We start from the raw sequence: 25,616 nt of genomic DNA on the forward strand, positions 1-25,616 counted from the left end.
GCGATGAACAAGAAATAAATAACAAAACCCGGCTTAAGAGCAGAATTCTAGAGAAAATACGTTGCCATACCATTCTAGAAAGTTCTTTTTAATGTTTCAATTACGATTCTATCGATGAATGTATAGTAAAAGTAATGTATTTCTTTAAATTACATTTTCCATTAAAATAGTGAAATTACCAAGATTTGATTTGAAACTACAAAACTCAATTTTTAAAATTAATCTATGCATTGATAGCAGAATTGATTTTTCTTCTCATTCTGCCCTTTTCTTCTAAAGTATTCTTAATTTTATGAGGTTTTTTTGTTGGCAGCAGCGTAACTTTCCACTAGCAGAATCTTGAAATTTCGATCTGTTATTATTGGAGATTTTCGATATTTATGTTTATTTTGAATTTAATATAATAAATACATCTAGTAAACAGAACGTAAGTAGGCTAGCTGAATTTAAAGATTGTGTTTTTATAACCAAAAGTTGCACATAAACTATTTATCATGAGTGATGAAGATAAGTTTGACGGCATTTTGCTGGCTATGGCACAACAGCATGAAGGTGGTGTGCCTCAAGTAAGAAACTCAAGAAAATTAATTATTCTCTAAAAGATAAACTTATTATTAACTAAAAGCTTTTTTATCAAATTACTATATAGATTAATTAAGCATGATTTCCGTAAGCAAACTTATATCGACATCAATTTTGCGTTTTGAAGATTATCCTTTTCAGGCGGCATATAATATTTGATGTTATTACAATACTGATAAAATTATTAAAACCCATTTCATGTTGGAGCAATCTGTAAAATGAAATTAACATTCCAGTGTAAGATCTGGTCAACTGCAATAACCAATTTATTAGAACAATTCACAAAATTTTTATCTGCATCATTGAGGCCTTTCACAAAAAACTAACCCTTTTTCAAATCCCATTTTAATAAAATGTATTATTGATGCTTTATTTTTTTTTAATGTTTTATTGTTATGTTATGCGTTTTTAAAAAGTGCTTAGTTTTGGTTTACATTTTTTAAAACTCCTAAAGGTGCTTTTTTTTTTAATTTGGGGTTTGTAAAAAGTGCATAATTTTCTATCTTTTAAAAATAGATTTTTCCTTGATTGTCGTTCTAAATTACAAAAAAATCATGATTTTCCCAATTTTTTCTGAATTATTTTATTTCATCATGATTATGTGAAGTTTGTGAAAATGGTTTTTAATTTTATTGATTTTATGTTCATAAATAAAGAACTTGAAACGATAGAAATTTTTTTTATTACTACGCAGACCCTAATTATGTTTTTTTTTTTTGGAAAGTGATTAAAAATATTTCTTCAGTTGCTTTAAAGGTGCTTATTTTTCGTTGAAAAATCTGGCTACGCACCCTGCAAGACAAAAGATAATTTTCATTTGTATGAGGAAAGTTGCTTCTTTTGTGTATGATTTTTTGTACAATGTTATTCTTGGTGATTTCAGTTAGTGCGAACTAGGGCTAGAGAAAGATTAATGAATTTATTACGCATGCTAAATAATTGTTAAGTTTTGGCAACTTCGAGGCAATGGTACTCGTGAAAATTTAAACAAAAGAAGGAAAAAAAAAGATATCTTAGTACCAGGGTTGGCAGGTTTTTGACATATGACAGTTTTTGACAAGTTTAAACCATGGTTTAAACCGTCACGTCAAAAACCTCATTGTCGAAAATGTCAAAAACCTATATTCATATGTGAAATTTAATTAATACATAAAATTTATATATTTTTTAAAGGATAGTGTTTCTAAATGTGTTCTAGAAAAAATAAATTTAAAATTTTGAAGAAACACTTATATTTTGAATAGTAACCAAAATCTTGTACTTTTGAAAACTCACATCTTTTGTAATATTATGTATTCATTTTCATGTGTTATTGAAAATCTGCAGTGATATTATTAAGAAATTTATTTATAACCAAATTTAGTGTATAGTATAAAAATTAGACATTTTTAAAGATAAACATTAGCAGTTTTGTACATTAGACATCTTCTTTTAAAGAAAAATCTTTTTAATATTTTTTTAAATCTTCTTAATAATCTTTTTAACATAAGACAATACAAATTTAAGTGCTTTCTGTTAAATACACAGAGTAGTTAGTGTCGATTTACAGTATATTCAGCCTATTCATTTTGCTGAATATGATATAGTTTTGTTGAATATCTAAATATTCGGCTGTTGAATAATTACTTCTTGCTTTCAAGATATGCATTATTTGTATTCTTAATACGAGTGGAGAAAAAAAAATAAAGAGATAAAAATTGATTTAAAATGATAAGTGTAATAATTATAAATAAATATAATAAACAATATGAATTATATATAACATTATTCATAAATAATTACTTTTAAATTCAAATTAACATACTGGATAATAAAGATATTCGGTATAACATTAAAAATTTTTTTTTATACACTTGTATCTTGTATCAAGTTTGTATTTATACAACATAACTTGTAAGTTCCTTATAAATATTAGTTATATGTTCCTTATATGTCAAAAATGCATAGTAATAAACTTTTAATTTTCTTAAGTATCAAAAAGAAAAAAATTTTTTTTTTAATATAAATATTTAAACAATTTTTGTGCAAAATTTTTCTGCACATGCATTTGAATATAAATTTCTGAGATTTTAAATCTGTTATTTTACCTTAATTTTAATTAAAAAAATTTTAAAACCTGCTGATTACCTATAGTATAATTAAATTTCAATATAATGCATGGCAACTGTTGGTAGTTTTGAAGTTTATATATTTTCTTGGCAAACTTCAGTTTTTGACATTTTGACGGTTTAAACCAGTATTATACCCTTGTCATGTCAAAAACCACTTTTTGACGTCAAAAACCCAACCCTGCTTAGTACTCATATTTATTCGCCCTAGGCAAGCCATTTTATTTTATTTTCAATTTCTTCCAAGTTGAAGAGGCGGGGGTCTTCAGTTAGCGCAAGCAAGTAAGTACCAATATGCAGGGGTCTGTCTAGGTTTTTCTGAGAGGCCTATTTTGTGAAAATTTTGACATAATTTCTGAAAATTAAAAATCATCTTATTTTTAATTTTCATAAATTATCAATTTCAAAAAATCAACACAAAAATATTGTAAAAATATGGATTTATTGTCTCTTACTAGACACAAAAATAAAATTTTAAGAAAAAGTATTTTGTGCAACTACTGTTTTTTCTAAACTTGAATTTGTGAAGGTACCGCTAAACTGTAGTAAATTTGGCTTGGACAGACCCCTGATATGGCTTATAAATAATACTTATACAGACCCCTATTTTATAAATCAAGATTGCATTTTTTCAATAATATGTTAAGATATTTAATAAATAATAATTATTAATTTTGTAAGATCTAACATTTTAGTAGTTTAGTTATTCTAGCTTTAAATCACTAAAATATTTTTTTTTTTAACGTACGGTTCATATTTGAAATTCATCAAATCAAATGATTTAATTTTTCAATAAATAATTCTATTATTTCTCAATTGCAGTTATTGGAAACCATTTTCAGTTTTTTACTCCGAAAAACAGATTTCTTCACTGGTGGTGCACCAGGTGCTTGTAGAAAAGTAAGTTTATTTGGTGAATAAGTTATTCATTTTACTTATAAAATCTTTTTACTTTTTTCCTTAATATAGCTTTTGATATTAACTTGATTATTAATTCAAAGTTCTATATTATATTTATTAATAGTTTTAATTAAGATAACAGTATAGGAAACTGGTTGAAATTATTGTATTTTTATTTTATATTCAAGATAAATAAAATATTATATATATATTATTAATATTGGATTAAATATTGTAAGTATATCAAATTTGACTAAATATTCTATGCACATAATATTTAGACACGCCAAATAATTAGTATTGGGCTAGTTAAATGCTAACTGTTTGGTTTGTTGTTGGCTGAGCATCAAAGTAATTAGAGCAGATTTTATGCAAACACAATTTAAGTAGTAGATAAATGTATCGGTCTACGGTAAGAACCCCCATCACAAAGTCTGAGGTTGTCTGCTGAAATAAGAATAATGCATTTCAGGGAGCTTTTCTTTACCATAAGGCAAACACAATAGAAAAAATATTCTCTTTTTTTTCACCAAACCAAAACCTGTCCTAAACTACTATTTCTCAACAACCCCCACAACCCTATTTGGAGCCAGGTGAATGGCTTGAGGAGTTCTTACTTTAGACAGGACCCCACGTGTAGCATTCATTACCAGCTGGTGCAGTGGAATAAAAAACACAAATTATTATGTAAGAAGAGTTTACATGTATGTAGATGACGCAGTCAATTTGGGCGTGCATAGTGGCACAACCCTTTAACTAAGTAAATTAAAAAATATGATTTTTAAAAATGACCATTTCATTTCAATATGTATGTCTTTATATTAGTTCATAAAGTTTAATTTTCAAGATTGAATTTTGGCTAAAAGAATCTTATAGCTCAAAAATCAATTTCTGCTTATTAAAGTTAATGTTAACTCTTAGAAGTTTCTTAAATATGTTCTAAATTTCATATCAACTTTATTCAAAATGTGTTATATCAAATTTTGTTTAACAAATTTTTACTTTGACCATATTGATAATGAAATTATAATTAACTTGTCAATTGTTTTAAATTTGACCAATCTTCTTTCTTTTATTTATTTATTTTCATTCACTCAAGATTTCAAATAGTTTTAGCGTGTAATTGTTTAAATTTAAAAATATTTCAAAATTTTTTTTTTAAATACTGTGACTAGTATTTTAAATTTAAGACATTAATAACTATTAATTAATTAATAATTCTTAAATATAAATTAATTATTGTTTTAAAAATATGTTAATACATGGTCATTTATTATAATTTAAAAGTAATTAAATAAACATTAAGAATATTTTATATATTTTTCATGATTATTATTTTAGAAATAAAATTAAATCATTCCATTAGTTTTAAAAGAAGAAATTGAGTATTACTATTGATAATTTATTCAAAATATCACTTCTATTTTTTTTTTAATTAAAAGTTTTGCAAATTTCCTCTATCCCTTTAATCAACCCTGTAAAAAATTATATAAATCAACCCTTTAAAAAAATGATAGGCTTTGTCTAATTTTAATTTGGAATTTTTCACAATCTTCAAAAATAACCTGCCTAAGTGAACTACAAATAACTGTTTTAATCTATTGAATTTCTTTAGATGTGGATAATAATAAGTAATATGATAATTTTAATGGTTTCAACAATTTTATCTGGAAACTGTTACTAGTACCTGTGTAAAAGTAAAGTTTTTTTTTCTCTACTAGATGCTTTTAGAAAAATTTTCAAAATTTGAAAGTATGGCTTTAGAGGAATCTAGGAAAAAAGAAGCAGAGAAAGAAGAAGCCGAAAGGAAAAGGAAAGAGCGCCTCACTCGCAAAAAGGAAGAGGAAGAAAAAATGCAAGTGGATGACAATCGAGTGACAGAGTTAACAGACGAAGAAGCAGAAAAACTACAAAAAGAAATGGATGAAGTATTTATAAATGATTTATTTGTTTATAATTTCTATCTCAATATCATCCTTACAAAAGTAGTCTTTAAATTCAATAAACAAAATGTTTTTTTTTTTTTTCCCCTCATTCAATTTTTCTCCAAACAGTAACTTTTTTGTCCTTAAGCAATATTTCTCAATAAAATATAAATTTTTATTATTTAATGACATGTTTTGCCTAAAATACTCACAAAGAGTAGAAAATATTTGGATCAGACACATTTTGTATTTAAATTATATTTCTAAAAAGATATATAACTTCCAGGTTACAAAGAACACTCTTCTCTACAGAACAGTAAATTTTTATTTCATTACCTTTATTCATTTTTATTTCATACTTTGGGTCAAGCTTAATTAAACTTTAAAAATCTGTGTGTAACTTTATTGAATGTAATTAATGTTCTTCTAATTTTCTTCTCAGAAATTTCAGGCTGGTAAAAAAAATTAATTTGTACAAAATGTAATAATAATTATAAAATATGGATAGTTTAATTAAAGAAATTAAAATAATTTTTCATCTCTTAAGTACTGTTATGTATCTTTAATTACTGTTATTGTAATCACTGTCTCTTTCTGCAATATATTTAACGAGATAGTAATTACTATAGATACTTTATTTTCTAAAAACTTTTAATGTGTTTGGTTGTGTTATTATATATTTAGTTTGTCAGATTTCAAACAATAATAACAAGAAACATTTTTATATGACAATAACATTGTTTGTAAACATATGAATGCCAGTATAAAACTCAAGAGCAAAATTATGACTATTATATTATTGAGATAAAGTTAAAATTATCTACTTCTAAGTGTTATGATAGCTAAGAATGCATTCTGTTTTGAGTTCCAACTATAGTTTGATTTAGAAAATTAAAATATTAACATTGTAAAATAAAACTGATTATCTAAAAAAAGAAGAAAATTGAGACATAGCTTTATTTGTCTTAAATTTTTTAAATTATGAAATGGAAATTTTTGTTGATATATTTTATGTATTTTGATTGAATTTTTTTGATATATTGTAATTAATATTTTTAAGAATTGTATTGTTTTGAATATTTGCTCAATTATTTTAAACTTTTGCACTCCACTGACCCCTATGAGGTAACGTTCAAAATACACCACTTTGAAATTTAAAAGTTTTGTATTTTAATATTTCGTTATGACATTATTTTATGATTATTAGTTATTATATAGTAATATGGCATCATATATTTTAAATGCATTAGCGCTTACATTTAAATAATTTGTAAAAAGCAACAAAGCTCATATTTAAGTAGGTTTTGTTAAGAAATGAGAAAAAAGAAGTTGATTTACTAACCTTTTTTTTCTTTCTTCCTGTTATTACTACAATTATTATAACTTCGTACATTTTTAAAAAAAAATTTCTCAAATTCATTTGCCATTTTTAAGCAAATAATCTTGATTACATGCTAAAAAGTTAAGCAAAAATTTTTAATACATTTTTGAAATTTTCATTTTGTGGAAATATATTATATTTTAAAGAGCATACATATTTTAATGTACCAGAAATGGAGCCCTCTTTGTATTTTACCAAAATATTTTAATCTCAATGGTATCACAGAATATTAATTTTATAAGAAAATTCTGTAATTTAATTAATGATCTATCGGCAAAGTGAAAATAAAATGTATGCCATGTTTAGTTAAAAGTTACATAATAGTCTCTTCTGGTTCTGTTTCACTCATGAAATGTCTATAAACTTCAACAAGCTTTTTTGGGACCCAAACTATTTCGCAGTTTGGACTAAACAAGTCCACACGTAGAAAATCTGCATTCGACAGCTGCTGAGCTTGCTGGGCATCCAGCTAACTAAAACATAAAATGAACAAATTCTTTTGTATTCTCCACCACACATTTTTATTAAATAATAAGTGCGGATACACATTTGATCTTTTATTCTGAAACATAGAACTAGAATTAGCCATTCAGTATTTTTCTTATATACCCCATCCTCTGCCTCTTTCCTCATGTATTGGGAAAATCTTTTTAAAATTCAGTTTACTAGCTAAAAAATGGAAAGGTGTACGGGCTTGATCACACCTCTTTTAAATAATTTTTTCATATGGAGTAGTTAAAATTCACATTGGAGTTCAAATTCACATTGTCTGTTTGGTTTAAGTTCTGGTTCTGTGTTACTTTTCAAATTAAAAGTTTTGTGTGGTTGATAAATAACAATTAAATGCCTTATAATTTTTTGTTTGCTGATAGTGGTCAAACCTAAATTGTATATACTGAAGAGGGGGGGGGGGGTTGGGAAGCTATTGGGTTAAAAAGAATATTGGGTGTTTTTTCTAATAGGACTGTCTTTTAGTTATCACCAAACTATATTTTAAAATATTTATAGGACATAGTTTAAATAAAATTGATTGAAATTTAAAACATTTTTGGCTATATCTCATATAAATGAAAAAACAATAATAATTTGTTTGTTAAGCTTTTTAAAAAAAATATATGTATTTAACTTCCAATATTAACACCTTATGCTGTTAAAGATTTTCATAAAATTATATACTAATGATATTATATACCAAAAAAATTAAATCCCAATAAAACTTTTATGGGTTTCGCTTTTTTTTTTTTGAGGTGGTTTTTTTTCCAGCCCTAGCAACAACTACGGGTTGGTAACCTCTGTCTTAGATCGTTGTTTTGTTAAAAAAAAAAAAAAATTATGTTCAACGTGTACATTTTAGTTGTTTAAGACAATTATATTGCGAGTTTAAGTTAAAAATTTTATACTTAAATTTTCAACAAATGGGAAAAATTAAATTATATAGCGTTATAAAAATCTTCTTATTGTGGTTAAAAAAATTCATTAATTCTAATTTTTGGATAAGTAGCAATTAGGAAAAAGCTGCTGTTAGGTTTATATTGAGATCATGTGAAATTAAAAAAATAAAAGGCAATGCATTTGTTTTTATTGTAATTGTCATTTTCTTTAAAGAGAAATATTTATTATTCTTTAGTGAACTTGTTTTCTGAATTCTGACTAGTATTATTTATGACTAAAAAAATTATGAGTCTGTGAGTGTTTAATTAATTAATTAATTTATTTTTTAAGAAAAAAGCAAAAGCTCTTGCTAAGAATTCTGAAGTTGTAGAAAATGGTGAAAAAGAAAATTCCTCTGACAATAAGGTAAGCTTTTAATTATTTTAACCAATTTTTAGTTAAGAATATTCTAGGTACTGTTGGTTGGCTAATAGCATTTTTGGGTTTTTAGGTTTTTAAAAATTTGGTAATAAAATAAAACTTTTAAATTGTAAACGAATTTCCGATAGTATTTAGAATTGTATTTGTTATAAAATTGTTTATATATAATTTTTTAAATTAATCATTTGTTCTATTTACATTTTATTGGAATGGTCAGATTTAATTTTTAACATTTAAAATTTTGCACTAAAAAGACAAATGTATTCTCGTTCTCGTGAATAGTTTGATACCAATTGACCATGAATCATTCATTTTTTTTTATTGTAAGAACTATGGAGATTATAAAGCTTTTATGCACCACTATAAGTATACCAATTACTGTAATTTTTATAAATATTTTTTTTAAAAATTATTAACTGAAATCAGAATTTATAATACTTTCATCAAAGATTGATTAAAATCATGAGGCAGGAAATAACTATGATGATGTATGATGGCAGGAATAACTAATGATTATGTAATTTATCATTAAAGAGACTTTGAGTAAAATATATATATATATATATATATTTGCTTTTCTTAAATTTGGTTTATGCTTTTCAGTACTATTCCCATTATAGCAACCATTAAAACCGCTGATAAATAAAATTGTGTTTGTGAATCCATTGTTGCTTTGTAATTTAAACCTCCTATTAACCCCCAACTTAACTGTTCATTCCTATATAGTAACTGAATATTTAAGTTTCAAAGAAATTATTTAAAACAGTTTCTTCAATATTATTGTACATTAAATCTGGAGCATCTGAAATTCCCTCTACATAAAAAATGACAAGCCATCCTAAATTCACATCCAAGTATTTGTGATCGATGATCATAACACTAGTTAAATATAGATTAATTCACACTAGTTATAAAAGTGTATATTACACTGTTGTGTAGACATAACATAAAGTACCTTATGCAGTCAATTTGATTTTTAAAAAAAAATGGAATGGCATAATCTGTGCAAATTTCTTTTCAAATGGTACAAAAAAACTTAGCAATTTGAATTTTAATATTTGAAAATTTTATGTACTATTTTTGTAAAATGTTAGTTCTAGATTCTTGTATATTTTATTTCAAAATAATAGAACTACAATTTATACTTGGCATCTCTTACATATTATATTAATATTTTTTCTGGTAGAATAATAAATGTGATTAGAGATAAAAGTAAACTTATAAATAATTATGTCCCACTTCCAATCAGTTACAATGAAATCATATTGTTTTTAATAGTGATGTTTTAATGTATTTTTACCTTTAGTACTACAATGTTTTTCACTGACTTTTTTTTAAATTCTTTTTATTAAGGCCTCAGATGATGAAGAGGATGAAGCAGACAAAGGAAAAGTCAAACCTAATGCTGGAAATGGGTGTGATTTACCGAATTATAGATGGGTACAGACTCTCTCTGAAGTAGAGGTGTGTAATTTTGTTTTCTGTACTTGTGTTGGCATTTAAAGAAGAGGTAGAAACTTGTATACTATGTAGTACTTGTGTCTTGGTATTTGAAATAGAGGTTCAAAATGTAGAGAAAGCATAGAAAAAAATTACAGAATAATGAAAAAAAAAAAAAAAAGATTATTATTTATGTTTGAAAAAACATATAGTAAAGATCCTGGGGGGGGATATAATATATTTTTAATTTGTATATATTGAGTGCTCCTCACACTATTGTATTGATATATTTTGCTTTGGCTATGTTAATACAATATTAGAAAGCACTCCTTTCTGCAAAGATAATCGTGTGAGCTGATGAAGTGATTAAATATTTTTTTCTCTGGATTTTTATTAATTTTTTAAAAATATTTTTTTTTCATTATTCTCTAATTTTTTCCACGTTTTCTCTACATTTTTAACTTATTTTATGAGTTCTATATACTTGCCGCTTATGTGGAGTAAATAAAACTTTTTGGTTTTCTTCTTTTTGTATTTATTGTGCTATATATATGCATTAAAAAACCATTTATTCGGTTTCGAGAAAACCGGGAAAAGTTAGCTCGTTTTTAACTCCATTTTGTACTAGAATGATTGAGGGAGCAGTGGAAATTTTACTTATCCTTAAAGTTGAGTAAAGGGAGATATGGGGTGATATTTTTCTCCCCATTTTCATGTTCACAGAAGAAATGTTTCATTTTCTTCTGTGTGTCCGAAACAGTCAGTGGTTTTCTGGTAAGTTGTTGTCAATCATACTTACAGGCCCTGTGGCAAAATTTTTTCAGGCTTTCTGCGACATACCCCTCTAGTACTAATATCTTTCTACAAGATACTCTTAAAAGTAACAAATATACATGTTACTAATTTAAAGTAACAGAAGCATCAAAGAAAAAAAAACTTTTTTAATTGAATATGTAATATTTTTTTTATTTTAATATTATGTCAAAATTTTTGTATTTTGTAGGAGGAAAAGACACTAATCATTTTTTTCGTCTATTGTAAATCATCATCACATTAAAAAAAATCGGGAAATCCGTAGCAGTAACTACCGGGGAAAAAAAGATTGACGGCAAAATTACGCGAATCGGACTGTTCAGAAATAGATTACTAAATGCGTGTTTTCATTTTGAGATTCAGTTGTTGTAATAAATAATAAAGTATTAAAAATATTTGATTTTGAGCTATGTGGAAATCAATAATACTAATTGCATAAAAAAATAGAGCAAAAATTTCTGCAGAAAAGAAAACCAGAACTTTTTTACTTTATTACTCTTTATTTTTCATTATTCTCAAATTAAGAACAGAAAAATCACAAGCATTTTTTGCCCACTCTGATAACGAGAAAAGTATCTTTTGAAAATAATTTTGAAGAAAAGAAAAAATCCTTCGAAAATTACTGCAGAAAAGAAAAACTTTAGTTTTTTACTTCCCAAATGAATAATGATTCTGCAAGAACTCTGTAACGTTCTGCGACAATGTCGCTGTGTCGCCTCGATTCTGCCACCGGGCATACAGGAGTGATATGCTGATTTCGTTTTCTCTTTTGTTTACGAAGGGGTGGGGGAAATGCATTGCACATGCATATCAGAGAACAGAAGACGAAAGAGAAGTAAAACGAAAAATATATCCCTATACTTTACTAATAAAAGATTTTTAAAAAAAGTGAAATGGAAATATTAATTTTGAATACAAAAACAATTTAAATATGGTGATTTTTTTTTTCTAAAAGAAAGTAGGAATATAGTTTAGCTTAATTTAATCATTAAAAAAAAATAATCAGAAGAAACTTGAGGAGTTAAGGAACTTGAAACTTCTGCCTCAAAAGTATTGATGTATTAGAAATTTTTTTTAATCCACTTAGTTGCACAATTTTTGTTATCCTCGATTTATTATGACAAATTGTTTTATAAATGCGAATAATGCATTATTATTACAATTAATACTTTATATGCTTGTATTATTATATTACTTTTAATGCTTAGACTATCTGAAAAAAAAATTTGATTTTTGCTTTATTTACCTTAAACTAACTCTTTAATGTGCAAAGCATGCATTGTTTTGTTACAAGTGAATAATTCTGCTCTATAGGTCATTTCCATGGTGTAAAACGAAAAAAGTGCTGTTGCTATGTCATTTTCTCACAGTGAAAATGTTTTGTATTATTTCTCCATCTTTAAAGGATATTGTTTATAATAACTGTCTTTAAAATATTTTATTTATAATATGTTTTAACTGTTTTTAGTTGAAAGTTCCTGTACCTGCCAACTTCAAGATTAAAGCAAGAGATGTAGTTGTTGATATTGCAAAAAAAGTAATTGCTTTCCTCCATTCATTTAAAATCTTTTTCATTATCATTTATCTTAAAGAATCACAATCTGTGAATATCTTGTTTTTAATTAACATATTAGCAAGATTATGTTATCTCTCAAAATGATTATAATTCAATTTGTACTGTTAGGTTTTCAGCAGTTTTATTTTCTTTGTTAAATACAAATTGGTTAATTTCTTTCGCAGCGTTAAAAAGAAAAAACTGCATCTGTAAGTTCAGAAATAGCTTGGACTAATATCTAGATTGTTACAAATATTACTTTTAAGGCGTTTCTTTGCTTAGATCTAGTGTTAATAAGCTTTTACCAATTTTATTCAGATAAATATGAAATAAAATAGATTATATTTTGATGCATTTAAAAATTATATACACTGTTACATGTTTACAACTGCTACTTAATATTTAACATGAATTAACAGCATGCCCGTCATATTGACTAAACTTGTTACCTGTCTGGTACTGTGTTTTACAATGTGTGCTAATATTACTACAGTTATTTCAGACAAAATAAATTTTATTACTTCTAATTTTGTTAAAATTTCTAACAAAGTTATTTATATATATTTTGAATAAGCAATATTCAAATTTTTTTTAAAAATAAGCTAGATTTTATAATTATTTATTATTTCTTTTATGTTTTCCACCAATAAGTATTAAACAATCTCATCTTTTATAAATCATAACATTGTGGAAAAAGTATTATTGAATTTCTTTAAAAAAATTATGAGTTAATATAATTAGTATAAGGATATAATATATAATTAGCATAAAAAAGGCTAAATGTGAAATTGGATATGTGACTCATACAAAAATAAGAAATATAATGAAATTGTATTAAAAATTGAATTAACAATATATTTTTATGAATCATACAAGATTTTCAATGTTTTTTTAAATTTTTTCCCCTGTTAAAAGGGAATAAAATGGAAAGGAATATCTTAATTCTATAACATTTGCTTAAATTCACATTGAGTGTATTTACATCCTTACCATTCTAGCACCTAAAAGTTGGACTTAAAGGTCATCCTCCTATAATCGATGGGGAGTTATTTAATAACATAAAAGTAGAAGAGTGTTGCTGGATTATGGAAGATAGTAAGACTATTGCAATTACCTTAGAAAAAGTGAGTTCTATTCTCTCTTAGATTTTATCTTCAAAACAACAATTTTTAATTTAAGTATTTTAAAACTTAGTGACTTTGTTTAACTTGCAATCTTATTTATTGACAGGAAGTCACTATCATTACAATTTATAATTTTTTAAGCTTAAGTGAATGATGATTTAAAAGCTTGTAGCCATGAAATCTTTCATTGCTGAAGATAGTTATTTTTTAATTATCATCTTCATAATTAATCCTTGTAGCCTTCTTTCATAGTTGTTAAAGCATTGAGTTATCATTGTCAAGGGCTGATATTCTACATGTGGAGACAATTTAAAGACCACACTACTTCAGAATGTTTAGATACGAACCTATCTGAGAAGTGAAGGTGATTAGTGTGAAATTTTAACCATATTGCCATCAGCCTTCTTCACGATAACCAGCCTTGCCTGACACAGGCTATTACGAGATGTAAATATGCATGTACACGCATTGATGCATGTACATGTACCTGAAACACATTCCTCTCCTTCCTTTAATATATTTCATACCTATTGTATTGAAATAGGATTGTAGTAATTTAAATAAGCACATTTAGGTGTACTTTACTTGCTCAAATTTCGTCGCAAATCCGAATGGCTTTTGATAAATTTTTTTGGATCATTGCTACCTCGTGGTTTTTTAAACTTCAATATTTTTAGCATAAAATTATTACGGGTCACAAGTATTAAATCTCTGTGCTTTACTTGTGTTGATTTTATTGCAAGTCCAAATTATTTTTCCATTGTTATTTTGGTAGTTATTCCTAAACGTCTCTACATGGTTTTAAAAGCCCCGGTATTTTTACTACGCTGTTATTATGACGCTTAAATTTTGAATCTCGCATCACTTTTCTACATGCCTTATTTTTGTTGATCTTAGTTTAAATGCAAATAATGTTTTGATAGTTTTTTATTTAAAAAATTTCTGGTATTTTTGATATGCTTTGTTATTATGACTCACAAGTTTTGAATAGTGTAATAAAATAATCATTTTTTGACTTGATTTATGTAGATTTTAACATAAAAATAAGAGGTTTTCAATTTTGTTCTTTTTTTATTGATTTGTTGCTATGCTTATCCACATTTTTTCCAAATTCCTCATATTTTTAATATTAATATATTCGCAAGTTTTGAATCACATATTAAGATAATTATTTTTTGACATTTGTTCCAATTTTAATATAAATCTAACAGGTTTTCCAATCATTATTTTGGCAGTTGCAACTACAAATTTCCTTGTGGTGTTGAAAATCGCACAACATAATATTATTACAACTCAAGAAATCCGATTCTATTTCAAATTTTTTGTAGCTTAAAACGAGCTTTTTTTAAAAACGTATGTATATCTATTTAAGATTTGTCAAACCTCTTATAATTTATTTAAAATAAAAATTTTAAAATTGAAGTATATTCAATACTAAATATTTAATCTTATTTGCTCTGCAAATTTTTTTTTTTTAATTTAAATCATTTTAAACCCTATAAACTTTCTTTAAACTTAAATATTTGACTTACATTTATTTTACTCAATGAAATATTTTTTTTATTGTTAAGATTTATGTTGAAATGAACTTTTATATTATGTAATGTGATAAAAAAGTGTAAATATGTAAAATGATTTAAAATTGTATATTTTAAAAAAGTATGTTATGTAATGTGTGAACATAACTTTTTCCCTTCTGTTTTTATTTATTTCAATTAATCTGTTAGATAGAAAAACTTATCTTTTAAACAAACAGGTTAGTAAAACATATTTTTGCAAGAATTTTTTTTTTATTACAATTAATTTTTGAGAAAAAAGTATAGTATGCTTTAAGCTTGTTTTGGCTGTAGATTCAGGTCTGTATAGCTTTGAAAATTTTCTTCAGACCTGGTAGTGAAATATGGTAAGCACTTGGAAACATTTAAAATACAGTACAGAACCCGTTATCCGGAAATCAGAAAACCGGAAAACCAAAAAACCGGAACGAAATTCGATAAATTTTCCCGCAATTTTTAAAAAAAAAATTTTTTTTCATCATAAGATTTTAGGATTTTTCTTTCTTTTTTGAAAGATTTTTACCTTACCATCATTTCAGAAATAATCATTAGTGTATTACTTCATCGTTTTTTCTTATTTTCAAGATTATTTCCAAATATTTTTTTTTATTTTATTAGTTGGGTTTAACACTAAAAAAAGGGCTTTTTGTAGCTATTCAGAAAACCGGAAAAATCAGTTATCCGGAATAGCGATAGTCCCGATCGTTCCGGATAATCGGTTCTCTACTGTACTACTCTTTCTTTCGTCCATGCTTTGATTTTTTTTTTTAATAATAAAAATACCCTAACCTGAACCCTTGGTTCTGAACTGTTTGACATAAGGTATGCAAAGGTTTAAAATGTAATAACACTACTTTGTCAGGGTTACCACTCCACAGGGAAAACCTGGAAAATACAGGGAATTTACAAATCACCTAAAATAACAGAGAATTTTAAGTTTTATCTTTAGAAACTGGTTTAAGTTTTATCTTTAGAAATTCAGGGAATTTTGTTTCTTATTTTCATATTTTTAAAAATGGTAACTACTCAAAGTGCAATCTATCTATGCTATATTCCCTGTGGCGGAATCGCAGTGACATGGCAACATTGTCACAGAATGTTAAGAGTTCTTGCGGAGAGATTTTTCTTTTGAAATTTTTTTATTTAGTTTTCTTTTCTACAGAAATGTACACGTAATGTTTGAACCATGCATTTAGAGAATCACTTTTTGACGCACATAATTTACACCGGTAGTATCATAAATCAATGTAACGTTTCGATTGTATTTTGGGTAGTTATTGATATTGGTTTTCACATGGTTTTTAAATATCTCGATATAATTCACACTATATGGAAAATTCTAATTGTGCATTTGAGTATTTACTTTTTAAGGCAATGATTATATCTAATTTTTGGCAGCTATTGATTTGTTAATAGTTTTTAAATCAAGTATTTTTATGCGATATTACAATTACAGTACAGAACCCGTTATCCGGAAATCAGAAGACCGGAAAGCCAAAAAACCGGAGCGAAATTCGATACATTTTCCCGCCATTTTTTAAACAAAATTTTTTTTTCCTTATAAGATTTTAGGATTTTTCTTTCTTTTTTGAAAGATGTTCACCCTACCATCATTTTGGAAATAATCATTAGTGTATTACTTCATCGTTTTTTCTTCTTTTTAAGATTATTTCCCCTCCCCCCCCCCCAAAAAAAATTTTTTTTAGTTGGGTTTAACAATAAAAAAACGGCTTTTTGTAGCGATTCAGAAAACCGGAAAAATCAGTTATCCGGAATAGGGATGGTCCCGATCGTTCCGGATAATCGGTTCCCTACTGTAGTTATTATGCATTTGAGTAACCCCTTTTTGAGGAGTCCAATTCGTGTGATTTCTTCGTCAACCTTTTTTCTGATAACAGATTACATGATTCTTATTTTTTTTAAATTGTGATGATTATTTACAAAATGCGAAGAAGGAAATAATTTGTGCGACGCCCCCACCCCCCTAAAAAAATGCGAGAATATCACCCATAATATTGGAATAAAAAATTATTACTTGTTCAATTTTAAAAAAATTATATTTTTTTTTTGGAAACACAGTGTTTTTGTCATTTTAAATTAGTAACGTGTATGTTATTATTAAAAGTATCTTGCAGAAAGATAGTGTTAGAAAGTTTTGTCGCAGAAAGCTCAAAAAAATTCTGCCACAGGGGCTTTATTAAACTAGTTCATTTACTACAGCATTATTTGTTTTAAGTATATTGGGCTGTTCCTTTTTTCCATAAGTTTTTTCAGCAATTATTACTAGTACAGTTTTCCCAATGCAGTTCATATGAGAGCACAGTGATTGTTGTGTTTCCTCTTAATATATTGTGTATAATATGTACAGAGAATATTTGTTTCCAGATTTGAATGGCAACCCTGACTACCCTCTCTTACCCCCAGGCTTTGTTTTTTTTAAAGTAAAATAAATATCTTAATCTGAACCCTCAATTCCAAATCCTTTGACTTGAGCTATACAAATGTTTAAAATGTAGTAACACTATTGAAATAAATGTTGAGTAAACTTAATGACATATTGATTACTTTTCATGATTTCAGATCAATAAAATGGAATGGTGGAATAAACTAGTTTTAACTGATCCTGAAATCAACACCAAGAAAGTTAATCCTGAACCATCTAAGGTATTTATTACTTACTCTTATTTCTTTTGTGGCAGTAAGAGCGCATAATTGACCATTTTGATCAGCCTGTGTTGGTACCGAGGGTGTGCGGTATCGGTCCTTGTTAAACCATATTTTGAGAAATGCTTAACATCAATAATATCTATGGTTTATTTAATACTATAGACATATAAATTTTTGAAAAAGTAGCCTCTGTTAAAAAGCCTTTTACTGGCCACCGAATACTAACAAATTTGATTTTGCCCTACAGTTACTGAACTTAATAATGTAATTTTTTGTTTAACAAAATCTATTTAATTGCGCTTTTGGTTTTATGCATTTATGTCACACTTTTTACATTCCCATTACTTTTTCTTCCTTATGCCAATTTTTTTAAATATATATTTCATGGTGTGTAACATTTTTTAAAGGTGCTTATTTTTGTGTTTTAAAAGCCTTTAAGGGTGCTTTTTTTGCTAGGTGTTTTTAAAAAGTGCTCAATTTTCCCTTTGAAAATTTCATATTTTTCTTTACAATGTGAATTTACGTCATGTATTATGCAAAAGTGTGCTTTTCACATAGTTCTATTAAATTTTTCACACTTCATTCAACCACAATCTATTTCAGTGTGCCGTCGGTTCATAGCGCGTGAAAGTGCCAATAATTTTACAGGTTTGATGAAATGCTTGCGAGTCCGCATGTGCGTGTAGTGAGTTGAGTTCGGTGAAATTATTTCTTGCGAGACATTCTCAATTTCAAGCTTCCTTTTTCCAACCTCTGAAATCGAACCGAAAAATATGTTGATCATTTTTTTAATGGCTAATGTAACCAAGAAAAAAATTCTTTGTCAAAAACTAGTTATTTTATCATGATTATGTAAAGTCTTTCAAAATCATTTCGCATTTTGTTAACTGTATTGCAATAGATAGTGCTTAAAAATATTTTTGAGTGCTTAAAAGGTGCTAATTCAGGGAGAACGGGAAAAACCTGGAAAATACAGGGAATTTAAAAATCACCTAAAATAACAGGGAAAATGCAGGAAATTTGGATTTTTTCTTTACAAACTGGGAAAATACAGGGAATTTTGTTTCTTTTGTCTTTTAAAAAATGGTGACTACTCAAAGCGTAATCTATAGGATATTTCAGCTGTACTAAACTATTTCATTTACTATAGCATTATTTAAGAATGCTGTTTTCTAGCAAGTAAAACTAATATATATAGTTTGCCCAATATAGCTCACACAAGAGCTCAGTAATTGTTGTTTCCTCTTAAAATATCACATATAATATGTACAGTCCGCAAAAAAAAAAGATATCACCCTGAATAACTTTTGTTCTAATGATCGGATTTTCACGAACTAATTGTCAATCTTAATGGTTTCTGGGGGTGACCTCAAATATGCTAATTAATTACTGCTAACTATTAATTAAGTTACGAAATCAGACACAAAAACGTACTTTCTCTGAATAAACATATATTTTTTTTTACATATTTGGTTTCTTAATCTTCAAAATATAGGGGGTAGCCGCAATCTGGGAAATGTGGTCCCCATAGTTTGGGCAGGAGAGCGATTCAAAGTTTGGACCCCTTAATGTTAAATTCACTTTTTGCGTTTTTAGTCATATTTTAAAAGCTAATTAAGCAATTAAAAAAAAAATTACACCCACTCATAAAACTCATTTACCCAAAGATAATTTCTTGAAAAAAATAATTTTTAATAATTAATTATTATTTTTTATTAATTAATTAAATTGAGGAAGAAAAATTTTTGAATTATAAGGTATGAATTTTTTTATACCATATTAATTCTACATATGTTTCAATTGAAAAATCTAAATTTTCAACTGTTTTTATTTATTAGGAGCTGAGAAAAATTAAAATTAATTATTTTTAAAAAAATAATTTGGCGACAATGAAAAAATATTTAAATGGGGCGATTAATATTAAAATGTGATCAACTTTCGAGAAACTTGACTTCGCGTGCGTAGCGTAAAATTTCATTCATATTTTTTTTGCCAATAATCGTTTGCTAATCTTTTTATTTTTATATCTTTCAAACTATAAAATACAATGTTTCTTCATAATTTTTTTGCAATTTAGGGAAGAAATTTGAATAAAACATTTTGAATTAAAAACACTTTATTCAAGGAGTGTGTAGTTTCATAAAAGCATGCTTCTGATAGAATATGATTATACACCAAATTGTGCTTATTTAATGTGATTATTTTTTTATTTTGTTTTTCAATAACTGATACAATTTCAATAATATACACGCGTATGCATAGAATTCAAATAACATATTTATCAATTTCTTGAATATATATTTTATGAATATTAATAAAATTACGTTGTCAGCATTTTTAATTATCTTAAAACTTCTTTACATCTTATATATCGCCTTAATCTTAAAATAAATTTGTAAATTACCTATCTGCGCGTGTTTCACAGAATTATTTTTCTAACTTCTTAATTGAATTTGAATGCAAAATCTTATTTTTTATTCTACCATATACACCGAAGAGCCATTATATTATGACCACGCTCAATCTATAACAATGAGCTTGCCCAGGTTTTCATGGTTTCTCTCCCAGGAACAACGTTTACATGGGGCACATTGGGACCCCATGTAAATGTAAACATTACCATGTATGTAAACATTAATTTTTCCTGCGGGGGATGGTGTTTACCAACACGATAATGCACCTTGTCATAAGGATCGAATCGTCATGGATTGGTTCGAGGAACATTCCAGTGACTTTCAAATCATGTCTTGGCCCCCAAATTCACCCGACCTTAATCCAATAGACCATTTGTGGTCCTACTTGGAAAACCAAATTCGTGCTGCCACGCTACCCCCTCGCAATGTGAGGGAATTGCAGGACCAGTTGGTGAGCGCTTGGAACCAAATACCTCAAACTACCTATCAGCACATTGTGGAATCAATGCCACGGAGGGTGCTAGCAGTTTTGAGGGCTTAATGTGATCCTACATGTTATTAGCAGGGTGGTCATAATGTAATGGCTCTTCGGTGTATATTATTTTCCAGTAATATACTAATCAATAGTTTTAGTTCATTAGTTTATGTTTTCCTTTTAAATAAAATTACTTTTCAAATTATTGCTAAGTTCTTAGTGAAAGAAAACTTAGAATTGTTGCCAGCTATCTCAGAATTAAATCTTGTTAAGAAATTAAAAATATTCTACTGATCACACACAATAACATTTGATGCAGAACAGCTGACTATTTACTAAGAATACTATTGTTTACGAAAAATGAAGATAAATTATTAATTTTCTTTTTTTTTTTTATTGTTTCTTATTTATTCGAGTAATGAAAAGTAAATGCGTACGTGTGCACAACAGATTGTTTTTTTTTAAAAATGAACGAAGAACTATGGACATACAATTTTATTTCGACAGTGAAAGTTATTCTTGTGCGCTTACTTAAAGAAAGTTACCCTTTTGCTTTAAAGTGTTGAAAATATTTGCTTTAAAAGTTGTTTATATGATTTCTCAACTTTTGCACAGTTCAACGAAATATTGCTATATCAGAAAAATGTTCGATATGCCTTGTTTTGTTAAACAACCACTAAAATAAAAAATTGTCAAAAGATTCGAAAAACGTGCTATTTTTAAAATCATCATCTCAAAAATAGTTCTTTTCCTCCATTTGACTTTTTTCTTCTTAAATAACTTATAATCATAGTTTTAACACACGTTTTGAAGAAATTATGAATAAAAAATTTTCCTAATATTTTGTAAGAAAAAAAAACGAAAATAATTGTTTCATTGAACCAGAGTAGTTAATTGTTTTCGTAATATTCGGCCTTAACTATTTAACTTAGATTGTTTGGACTAGGGGTCACTTCATGCATGTCTTTCGAGATTGAAATTTCAGTGATAAAATGTAAAAATTACAAGAATGCGTAAGGTGGTTTCAACTAACAAAAAAAAAGGAGAAAATCGTTGGCAAACGAAGTTATCTCATGAAAAGAGTGTCAGAGTTAACAAAATATTGTAAAAACTGTAACAATCGTTACTCTTGTTTAATAAAGGGTATTCTAAACCTAATTTTCTTTTAATCATATTTTTTAAAGAACTAACGAAAGGAGTGTGCAAATAACATCAACTCTTTTTACTGCAAACTAAGTTTACTTAATATCATTTGCAAATCTTATGAAGTGTAAATTATTGTATTGATATATTTTGCTTTGGTTATATTGATGCTAGATACTATATATACTTTGGCTTTCTAGTACAGGCTTCCTAGTATATATATACTTTGGTTATATATATACTAGAAAGCACTCTTTTTTGCGGATATAATCGTGTGAGCTGATGAAAAGATTATAACATTTATTTTCCGGATATTTGTAGAATTTTGTTTTCCTTTTTTCGGAATTTTTTCCCCGGTTTCTTGTTATTTTATTTTATTATTATTTTTCTTTTTCTATTTTTTATTGTTCTGTAATTTTCCCCATGTTTTCTCTACATTTTGAACTTATTTTATGAGTTCTATTTACTTGCAGCTTATGCGCAATAAACAAAACTTTTTGTTTTTCTTAATTTTCATTGTGTTTTTTTATGTATTTATTTATTATGATATATATATATATATATATATATATATATATATATATATATATATATATATATATATATATATATATATATATATATATAAATGCTTTTAAAATGCCATATAACATTTACTAAGTTTTACAATTTTATCGAAAATAAATATCGTTAATTCTATAAAATTTTGTGATTATGCATCAGAATAGCTATATTTTTTCGGGTCCTCATTTGCTTGATCATTTTTTTTCTTCTTTCCCTTACCTAAGAAACTCGACGTGAGGTGCTAAAGCAACTAACCCTACAACTCTTCATAAATTTATAATAGCTTATGAAAATTTGGTTTTAATTCAAAACTGTCACACAAATGACGTTAAAACAGCTTTAAAAAAATAAATAATGTCAGAAAAAAAGTTCAACGTCAAGATTCTAAAATCTTGGAGAATCAAAAATAATTTATTAATTGATTTAAATTTCCTTTTTTAAAGGAGATTAAAAAAACAAAAACAATTTGTTTTCGTTGCCCAGAAAGCCATTCGAAAAATTCTTTTGGTTGCTTAGCAACGAGAAGCACTATGTTTTCCCGTCTTGTCAATCATTTAGTTTCTTTATGGTTGTTATAAGTAATTTCTCCTTCTATGGCGAGGTAATTTGGCATATTTTTAAATCTTCGCCAGATATATAAATCCTTATTGCGACCCAAGTTACAACCCATTTTTTTCGAAATTTTGTCTACCCCCCCCCCTATTTTAAGGGTCAGGATTCCAAATATGTAAAAAAAAATATATGTTTATTCAGAGAAAGTACGTTTTTGTGTCTGATTTCGTAACTTAATTAATAGTTAGCACTAATTAATTAGCATATTTGAGGTCACCCCCAGGAACCATTAAGATTGACACTTAGTTCGTGAAAATCCGATCATTAGAACGAAAGTTATTCAGGGTGATATCTTTTTTTTTTTTGCGGACTGTACTGGGAAAACACAGGGAATTTTTTTTTCAGATTTGAGTGGCAACCCTGTTATTTTTTGTTGAAAGATTTGGCTATGCATCTTGTATTTTGTTTCTGATCCTTAATTATTATTTTTTTCAGCTGTCAGATTTAGATTTAGAGACAAGAGGGATGGTTGAAAAAATGATGTATGATCAAAGGCAAAAGGAAATGGGATTACCTACTTCCGAAGAACAGAAAAAACAGGATGTTCTTAAAAAGTAAGCTCTTTTTTTTTTTTTTTAAAATCTTGTATCTCAAAAGTAGGTTTTTCATTCTAACCAAGGTTGGCAAGTTTTAGACAATTGATAGTTTTAACCATCTTGTCAAAAACCAGAAATTTTGGGGTCATGATAATTATTAGCTATTATAAATATTTACAATTATAAGTGATCAATCAATTATATTTAATTAATTTGGCATTATGGTCTTTTTGTTTTGACAATTGTCAAAAACCCAAATTTTGGTGCAGAAAATATTAAATAATTATTAATAAAAATGTATGAAATTGCAATTTTTCCAATTTATTAATTTATTTAATTCTTGAAAATAATTCAGAAACATTAATCTTATAAATAAATACTGAAACAATCATCTTATTCATTATATGTAAAATCAATTTTCATTTACTCCCATCTTAACTCCTCCTTTCCCTAAACATGCTGTAAAAAAATATAAATGAAAAAAATCTTCTTTTCTCCAAGCTCATTTTTAATGGTTTGGCAATTTTTTACAGTCTCCCTGACTGAATTAGTACCTTTACTCCACTAACTTTGTTTTTTAGCTCCAGTTACTTATTTTTATTTCAAGTAGAATTAGCTAAATTTATTATTGCTTATTATGAAAGGAAAAAACATCATTGGTACTAATAGCATGGAAATTTTTTATGCTCCTCCTAAGTACTCAGTACCATTAGATTACCATTTTACAAAAAATAAATAAAAAAATTAAGTAAAATAGTTTTGAAACCCCTCTTTACTCCAAGCTCATTTTTAACATCATTGGTATCAATAATGATGGTATGGCGATTTTTACAATCTAACTGACTGAATAAGTACCTTTACTTCATTAACTATGTTTTTTAGCACCAGTAACTTATTTTTTATTTCAGTTAGAATTACAAAAATTTATTACTACTTATTATTTATCAAAGTAAAAAACATCATTGGTACTAACTAATAATATGGAAATTTCTTATGCTCGTCCTAGGTAACTTAGTACCATTTTGCCGTTAGTTTTATTTTTTAGCATAAAGCTTCAGTTTTTTTTATTATTATATTATTTTTTATTTCAATTAATACTTATTACCGAAATAAGTCATTGGTGCCAGTAATAGTATGGCAACTTTTTACAATCTTGCAAATTAATTTCTTTTAAACAAATAAGTATTATTTCTCCATTAATTTTTCTTTTATGTGCATATTTTTTTTATTTCAAAAATATTTGATTTTAAATTCTTTATTTTTACAGAAATATATTTTTAATGTATATAACAAGAAGCAAAATAAACATGTGATTTTCATATAACTTTAGTAATAGTGACCTTACTAAATAGTGACAGTCTCCCTATGTTACTATCTTTATGTTGATCATTGAGATTAGATGACATAATGAGGAGAAAAAACAGTACAATTCATAATTTTAAGATTCATTTATTATTTCATTTTTAGGGGTAACAAAATTACTTAAATAAAGTTATTGTGCTTGTTTTGCTTATTGTGTTATGCTATGGTCATTAAAGTCTCAGGCTTTATGAATTTCTGAAGTTAGCAGGTTTGTCAATGTTTCTGAAATTATAAGTATGACTCACAGACAAACTATTCATTTTATTATTTTTGAACTATAAAAAAAGAATTACAACTTTCTGCAATATTAGTCATAGTATACATTTTTCTCATGAAGAGAATTTAAATTTGCATCTTCATGGTCTACTTTTGAAATATTTATTATTATTTTATTTATTTATTTTTTTTCTGTTTCTTTTTTATTTTTATTTTGCAGGTTTATGGAAGCTCATCCGGAAATGGACTTTTCAAAATGCAAGTTCTCGTGATTAAAGCTTGTTTATATATTTGCATTCAATTTTTGTACAGTTAGTTGGAACTTCAAGTTTTCACAAAATTGTGATTTATGTAATGTAGTCAACAAGAATGTTAGTCATAATTCTATGCACATATGTTTTCTTTTTGATAAATAAACTGATGCAACAGTA

The 25,616-nt window shown here is 26.6% G+C and overlaps 1 protein-coding gene across 1 annotated transcript; it reads left to right on the forward strand.

The window, feature by feature from the left end:
- The first annotated feature begins 88 nt into the window (after positions 1-88).
- Positions 89-25,616, forward strand: nudC (nuclear distribution C, dynein complex regulator). The gene is made up of 10 exons (XM_016063451.4): positions 89-566; positions 3,513-3,590; positions 5,312-5,518; positions 8,619-8,693; positions 10,062-10,172; positions 12,430-12,498; positions 13,515-13,640; positions 17,777-17,860; positions 23,507-23,625; positions 25,406-25,616. The coding sequence occupies exons 1-10, from the start codon at positions 495-497 to the stop codon at positions 25,455-25,457; spliced, it is 993 nt and encodes a 330-aa protein (XP_015918937.2). The 5' UTR covers positions 89-494; the 3' UTR covers positions 25,458-25,616.

This window comes from Parasteatoda tepidariorum, chromosome 1, assembly GCF_982258835.1.
Source record: "Parasteatoda tepidariorum strain Cologne lab strain chromosome 1, Ptep-v5.0, whole genome shotgun sequence".
In the NCBI taxonomy this organism is placed as follows: domain Eukaryota; kingdom Metazoa; phylum Arthropoda; class Arachnida; order Araneae; family Theridiidae; genus Parasteatoda; species Parasteatoda tepidariorum.